We start from the raw sequence: 8,526 nt of genomic DNA on the forward strand, positions 1-8,526 counted from the left end.
TGAATTATACAGAGATATTACTCAAGATAAACACTAGTCTATGTCACACCACTCATTCACTCAAACAGTTCTATACCTAGTTTTGACCTGATGTTTTCTGTTAGATCAGCCAGTTCTTTGTTTCCCGTAGCAATCATGGCTTTTTCGTGCCGCAGTTCTTCCATGTTAGAATGTATCTGAGACAGAACACTGTCCTGTGATGTTTTCAAAGTTTGCTGGTTCCCAATCAAATCCTTCTGGCTCTCGTACAATTCTCGTACCGTATGTGTTGTCATCTGATGAAGCTGTTCTTGACCATCCTGTAAATACGACTTACATTTTGATTATCCTTAAAATTAGCAAAGGTTTGGTGTTTGCTGTTTCACATTTTAACTTCTGTACCTCACCCTCCTTGTTGAAACGGAATTTCATCTGACTAGTATTACAGTGTGTTGTGTCTGTGAAAGTGATATTATGTGACACAGCCAGACATAATACTGTGAAATCATTTAAATTCGCTGACATGAAATTTCGCGTAAGCATGAAAAAGGATTGTTTTGCGCGAACTTTAATTCGCGCATTTTCAATTTTAGTAAGGAAAAAATATAATTAAACAAGAGCACCGCCTTGCGGGTGCTGACGCTCATCTGATTTTTTTTGTATAATAGAAATATTGTCCTACCCATGATTTTCTAAGTCTAAAAAGGGCCATCACTCTTGCAAAAAGCAGGATAGAGTTATGTTTCTTGATGTACAGTGTCCACTTATGATGGTGAAAAACTGTTGCAAGTTTTAAAGCAATAGCTTTGATAGTTTATGAGAAAAGTTGACTTAAACATAATATTCAACCAAGAAAATGATTTTTCTAAGTCCAAAAGGGGCAATAATTATTGCAAAAAGCAGGATGGAGTTATGTTGCTTGCTGTACAGGGTCAGCTTATGATGGTGAACAAGAGTTGCAAGTTTTAAAGCAATAGCTTTGATAGTTTAAGAGAAAAAGTTGACCTAAACATAAAACTTAACCAAGAAATCTGATATTTTCTAAGTCCAAAAGGGGCCATAAATCTTGCAAAAAGCAGGATGGAGTTATGTTTCTTGCTGTACAGGGTCAGCTTATGATGGTGAACAAGTGTTGCAAGTTTTAAAGGAATAGCTTTGATAGTTTAGGATAAAAGCTGACCTAAACATAAAACTTAACCAAGAAAACTGATTTTCTAAGTCCAAAAGGGGCAATAATTCTTGCAAAAAGCAAGATGGAGTTATGTTTCTTGATGTACAGGGTCTGCTTATGATGGTGAACAAGTATTCCAAGTTTCAAAGCAAAAGCTTTGATAGTTTAGGAGAAAAGTTGACCTAAACATAAAACTTAACCAAGAAATCTGATATTTTCTAAGTACAAAAGGGGCCATAAATCTTGCAAAAAGCAAGATGGAGTTATGTTTCTTGCTATACAGGGTCAGCTTATGATGGTGAACAAGTATTCCAAGTTTCAAAGCAATAGCTTTGATAGTTTAGGAGAAAAGCTGACCTAAACATAAAACTTAACCAGGCAACGCCGACGCAGACGCCGACGCCGACAACCGCTCAAGTGATGACAATAACTCATCATTTTTTTTCAAAAAATCAGATGAGCTAAAAATAATAATTGCGCGGTCTTAAATTCGCGCATCGGTCCTAGTGCGAAATACGCGAAAATTTGTCCTACACAAATAAAAATGATTTCACAGAATTGTATTTATACAAGCAGCAAAATTTCATTTACTGGTATCATACCAAAGAGTATTTACAAAACATTTCCTGGAATGAAATGAATAAAACATACCAGTATATCTTTCAATGAAAAAAATAAAAAATATGAAATATAAAAAAATATAAAAAATTATATGAATGTAGTACAATATACAAGGAAAATACTATTGTATTTGTAAATAATGCACATACAGTATTAAAGAAATAATTTTTTGACACCATGTTTACTCAGAATAATTAAGATATACCTGGAGCTCCTGCAGATATTCCAACTGCCCATGTGCCTGTGCCATCAGCTGGTTCACAGTGACCTCTGTCAGTTTACGGAACTGTTGATGCTGGGTGGCATAACATAGGGCTCGCGCTCTGTTATTCACTATCTGGTACCCATTCCAGGTTGTCCCATCCATACCTTTTGTACATTCTGCCAGAGACTGTAGCAAAAACAATATCACCAAAAGTTTAGTATGGTTTTTATCACAAATGTTATTAAAATAAAAAGAGTTAATTTTCTGTTTCTTAACATGGTACATGATTTAACAAACAAGTAGCTGCGTTCAATAAACCGTTTATTAAACGCTTGATGCCCCCGGTGGCATCCTTGTCGATACAAAACAACCTAAGTCCAAAATGAGGTCAAGTTCAAGGTCATGGTCAAACTGAGGTCAGGTGATGTCTGAAGATGAGGAATGGTCACAGGTTACATCTGCATTAGTATCAAGTCATTCTAGTTAGGGGTATTGATGCTAGACGAAACGGTCCCATTTGGTTAACCTCGTAAGGATGGACGAACGGACGGAGGGACAGGACAATCACTATATGCCGCCCGCATCAGTAGATGCCGGGGGCATAAAAATGCTACCTTCAACACTTAAAAGACTACACATTTTTTGTGACTGTCATCTCAATTTTGTCAGTACTTTCTCTTCAAAAGTAAAAGTTTAACATTTATATTTCTTTATATCTTATACTGTGAACAGTTTCTTATACTGTGTAGCAGTGAGTGCAATGCCCAACTTTACAGTGCTGCCTCAATAGAAAATCACACTGTACATGACATGATACTCAATCCAGTCACATTATACTGACACTTGACTGACCAATTCTATTACTATCCTCTAAATGCTGAGTGCACAGTGAGGAAGCTACAGGTACTAGTCCCATGTTTCACAAATCTGGTTTTACACAGCAAGGGTGCAAACATGACCACCCACACTCACAGATGGCACTCTTCCACTATGCAACCTAGGCTTTATTGACTAGTCTTCCAAAAGTTGTTTTTGAAAAGCAGTTGCAAAACACATCTCACTTTGGAGAATTTATAGATGCCAAAACTGGTTTACAACATGCCATCAGCAATAATTAACACCTATTGGAAGGGACAGAATGTACCCTCGACCAAATGCAATGAAATACATATAATTTTTTGTTGCTACAGAGTCCACTATTTAATAGTTTACCATTCCATCGGTGCAAGTGTATGTTGGACGTTTCTCTACTGCTGACTGGCAGTTGAACAGCTGTACAGAAAGCTTGCCAAGTTCTTCATCTGTTAATTCTCCACATCGTTTCTTCAGTTTATATACAACCTACAACATCAAGTATACATTTAATTTCTTCCGAAAATATCTTCCTTTACTTTTAAAATTAATTTCTGCAATATCTGTTAAGTTCTTACATTAATTATATAGTTGTCTATAAATTCACAACATCTTTCAACCATAACCTCCATAAACAGCAGTAAATCTCCATTGATATATGTAGTAAATAAATATATATACAAGAGCACCGCCTTGCGGGTGCAGACGCTCATCTGATTTTTTTGTCTCTGTATAATAGAAATATTGTCCTACCCATGATTTTCTAAGTCCAAAAGGGGCCATAATTCTTGCAAAAAGCAATGTAGAGTTACAGTACTTGCTGTGCAGAGTCAACTTTTAATGGCGAAAAACTGCTCCAAGTTTTAAAGCAATAGCTTTGATCGTTAAAGAGAAAAGTTGACCTAAACATAAAACTTAACCAAGAAATCTGATATTTTCTAAGTCCAAAAGGGGCCATAATTCTTGCAAAAAGCAGGATGGAGTTATGTTTCTTGCTGTATAGAGTCAGCTAATGATGGTAAACAAGTGTTGCAAGTTTGAAAGCAATAGCTTTGATAGTTTAGGAGAAAAGCTGACCTAAACATAAAACTTAACCAGACAATGCCGTCGCCGATGAAGTGATGACAATTACTCATCATTTTTTTTCCAAAAATCAGATGAGCTAAAAATGGTATCCTGCTTGAATTTGAATTATACTAACGGTGAATATTTACGCGAGAAGCGAGGAATAATTTTCATCAGATGCAGGGCCTCGCGAATATAGCGAACATTAAACCATCGCGAAAATTTCTGCTTTACAGTATGCAAAAACAGAAATAAAGACATACTTTTTGGACACCATGTTTACTCTGAATAATTAAGAGAAACCTGAAGCTGCTGCAGATATTCTAACTGTCCATGTGCCTGTGACATCAGCTGGTTCACAGTGACCTCTGTCAGTTTAGGAGAAAAGTTGACCTAAATGCAAAACTTAACCAAGAAATCTGATATTTTCTAAGTCCAAAAGGGGCCATAATTCTTGCAAAAAGCAGGATGGAGTTATGTTTCTTGCTATACAGAGTCAGCTATTGATGGTGAACAAGCGTTGCAAGTTTAAAAGTAATAGCTTTGATAGTTTAGGAGAAAAGCTGACCTAAACATAAAACTTAACCAGGCAACGCCAACGCCGATCAAGTGAGGACAATAACTCATCATTTTTTTACTCCATAAAATCAGATGAGCTAATAATAGTGTAAGTGATAATTATTGATATATATATATATATATATATATATATATAAATAATTATCACTTATACTTCTGTCAATGGACAAATAAATAGACACATATTAGCACATCCCCATTCATTTTTCGACAGGGAATAATAAACATATGTAACTAGTTCAGTGATGCTTCTCAAATCTTAACTGCATTCATATGAGCCGCGCCACGAGAAAACCAACATAGTGGGTTTGCGACCAGCATGGATCCAGACCAGCCTGTGCATCCGCGCAGTCTGGTCTGGATCCATGCTGTTCGCTTTTAAAGCCTACTGCAATTAGAGAAACCATAAGCGAACAGCATGGATCCTGACCAGACTGCGCGGATGCGCAGGCTGGTCTGGATCCATGCTGGTCGCAAACCCACTATGTTGGTTTTCTCATGGCACGGCTCAATTATAAGTAATAGTTCAAATACAGTATTTTACATGGATCACATTAATAGCCAGAAAAAGTGATTTGAAATAATTATCTATGGATTATTTGACAGTTTGAAAGATTTTTAAAAAAATATGTATTCTGTTACATGATTTTATCTCTAGTATTACTTTCATTTATAGCACAAAAAATAAAACAGATGGGCCTGTTCATTTCTTCAACTTTCAGTTTTAATCTGCTGTAAATACACATCAACTGATGTTTTTACACAGTACTCATTGACTTATGACATTTTTTTTTATAGTAAAGTGTGCATTTTTGACAGACTGGTTTGCCAATTTCTATCACATAATTTTAAGGGATCGAGCTTTCTTCTTCGAGATAACCGAAATTCTGCTTAAACTATAAAGTGATATTTTGGGCAACGTGTTTCTGGTAAAATTTGAAAATGTCTTCAAGATAGTCCAAATTCCAAGACAAGCAAGTTCGAGATATCCAGTTTCAACTGAAAACCCCTATATGACCCTCAAGATATGATGTTCTTTCTAACAGGTATTATAACACTAAATCTAACTTTTTAAAGTTTTTTTTTGAGTAGCAAAGTTTTGTTGTAACAAAATTGGAAAAAAAATGTAAAATCTTATTCCCTCAAGCTTAATTTGCAGCTTTGTCTCATATTATATTATGAAACAACCTGGAGCAAAAATTTGTATGGCACCTGTGCATCGTGATTCTTCACTGATGTCATCAAGTTTTAGCGATATCACGATGAGATTACATAAATTACCTCATTTGATCGGGTTTTCCCATCAAATAAGCTGTGATTAATTTCATATTTAACAGGAAGCTCTATTCCATCTTAAGTACACAGATTACAGAGGCGTCGCAAGTGGGGACGGCAGCCGTCGCCCCAGTAGGTCGGCAACACGGTGTTTCAATTATTTTGAAAATGTCCCGATTTTTTCATCAACTGTCTATGCTCATGCAAACTGGGGAGGCGAAACAGCAGAAATCGTTACAGCCACCAGGGACACATGTATTGTCAATTAGCGGAATCGCCAAGTCTCAAAAATCAATAACTTAAGTTAATTGGGGGATTACATTTTTGGTGGTGGGGCAGCCGCTCGTCATTTAATAGAGCAAAAGTGTAAACTTTTGGGTCCAATTGTCTAAACTCAAACATTGTAAAGAGTGCAGTGCCTTATTTGAATGCCGACAAAAGATGGTTCAATATTTTCTGACGATGGTTGATGCTTGAAGAGTAAAGCTCATTAAATATGTTATAAGCTTCCAATACATTGATACAGTGGTTCCGTTTTATAAATGACAGGAGTGTGTACAGTTTACAAGACAATGAAACGTTTTAAAATTTCATTGACTTTCAGAATTAATTCAAGCAATATGCTAAAATAGAGCTACTTGATAAAATTTGCAAAGATAACGTCTCGATATTATTGGTTATATGTTATCAAAATGCAAGGAAATTGTGTCATTTATGGTGCAATTTGCAAAAACTTTTCCAACAACCAAACCCACCCAATCAATGTCTCACGCCGCCCCAATACCAGATGTCTCGCGACGCGCCTGGATTATTGACCATATCGACATGAAGGATAAATCCCGTTTTTCGGTATTTCCGTAAATAGGGTCAGGGGGGCTGGCGAGATTAACCGATATGAAGTACAATATTAGCGATTATTTTTGCTAGAACTTTCTCACAATGGAAATACTATTCTACGACCTCTGCCAGGGCTCCAGATAATTTTTTTGGCCTATGAGTATTTACTCATCATAATTCTTGCGAATGAGCAAAATGGTAAAATCTGAAATTGACAAGGGGTAATTTTACTCCTAAATATTTGTAAATGAGAAAAAAAAACAGAAATCAGTTTTATGACATATTTCTTGGGTGTAACACCCATGCATTTGTTTGCAGTTCAGTTTCAATTCAGCATTCAAGTTTTTGCTTCTTTTCTCCATTGGCTTGCTTTGGCTTCACACTCACTGCCAAATCCAATAGATTATTCAATATACCTTTAACGATGTTTTGGGTATCATTTTTTGTTGGTTTAAAGAATGCGTGGCACGTCTGTTCACTTCATACATTCTTAGAAAGAGACATGTTGTTGTTCACTCCACACCGGACGTTTATATTTTAAATCGACACCGCTTTAAAATACACTACCTTACCATCAATATTAATTCCCAACAATTTGATTTACACACGCATTGAGTGTATAATCTGGTTTAACCAAGGTTTATAGAGTACCATTCAATGCCTGTGTACGTTCAATGTGGCACAATGAATGCCGATCGTGCACTGTTATGTAAAGCATCCAGACAATTCAGATTTTGTTCACGCTTGTAAAAAGTCATTGCATGCGTTTCTGTAATTTCATGTACGTTTTTATACGCTACAAAATTAGCAGACATGCGTATATGCATTATTTCAAAGCGTAATTTACGCTAAAACGCATCTTATCTGGAGCCCTGCTTGGCAACATTTTTTTGGCAAAAATAATCTGTTTACCTTGACAAATGCAAATAATTTCACACCTTCGGTATCGAGCCACGAAAGCGGCAGTGTAGAATAAAAGATAAAATTTCAAAAATAAAGTAAACTTTGAGGATATTTTTGCTACGTCTTAATTACAACAATGTTTAATGATCATCTGCAATACTTTTTTATTCATTTTCTTTGTTTAAAACTTGAAAAAAAGGATAATCTAAACACTACCACCATGTAGCATAATGGCCGATACCCCCCTCACCGTAAAACCGGGAACGGGCGTTTATTGGTGGTTTATACCGGAAAACGGTATTTATCCTATAATGTCGATATCGAGAATCGCATACAGGTACTGACATGCTGTTGTTTCTGTGGACCATAATTATTCAATTGGGATCATGAGGAATTTCGAGTTTAAATTTATGTACGAGATTTTTTCTTACAATCTGATTGCATGCATCCAATTCTGATAGATTTTCCAAAACATCTTTCAGTTGAAGAAACTTATCATCTGTGGTTTGAACCTCAAATTTCAAACCAGTCGTTCTCACGATCTTGTTATCAAAACTATCCTCGGATATCTTGCCCCAAAGCCAATCTAAGAATGCTTCAGAGGGATTGTAACTAAATAATGCAGTAAAAACTATTAAGACTGACACAACATGCAGAAAAGGATAACGCATTTTGTGTGAAACGCCGCATTAAATCATAAGTTTGAAATTTTTCGAATTCAAAACATTTGCACCGTGCATCATTTTAATCAGTTGTCGTGAAAACTGAACGATTATTAAGCCGTAACGTAACGTATCCGTACCGTACATTCATTTTTGGGAACGTGTTTTTTTACGGAGAATGGAGGAAACGTACGGAAATCGAATAATATATGTTATCATTCATTAATATCATTATCACATGGAAGTAAATATTGAGATAATACTAATATAATAATTATAGTAAATAATTAAGTATAAATATTAATATACATATTAAATAAATTCAAACGTTGGGGTTTTTACGTTTTCTGTTCGTAGTCGCAGGTATAGATATAGAT

General features: G+C 35.7%; 1 protein-coding gene across 2 annotated transcripts in view; it reads right to left on the reverse strand.

Moving 5' to 3' along the window:
* Window positions 1–8,225, reverse strand: part of LOC123527226 (protein brambleberry-like) — a 29,032-nt gene extending 20,807 nt beyond the window's left edge. For both annotated transcript variants that reach the window (XM_045306558.2, XM_045306557.2), the window contains exons 1-4: window positions 7,919–8,225; window positions 3,189–3,317; window positions 1,977–2,162; window positions 77–299 (exon numbers count right to left, since the gene is read on the reverse strand). In XM_045306558.2, the coding sequence (XP_045162493.2) occupies window positions 77–299; window positions 1,977–2,162; window positions 3,189–3,317; window positions 7,919–8,158 (778 nt within the window). In that variant the 5' untranslated portion in view covers window positions 8,159–8,225. The remainder of the gene's footprint in view (window positions 1–76; window positions 300–1,976; window positions 2,163–3,188; window positions 3,318–7,918) is intronic.
* Between the last annotated feature and the right edge of the window lie 301 nt (window positions 8,226–8,526).

Source organism: Mercenaria mercenaria, chromosome 14, assembly GCF_021730395.1.
Source record: "Mercenaria mercenaria strain notata chromosome 14, MADL_Memer_1, whole genome shotgun sequence".
Taxonomy (NCBI): Eukaryota; Metazoa; Mollusca; class Bivalvia; order Venerida; family Veneridae; genus Mercenaria; species Mercenaria mercenaria.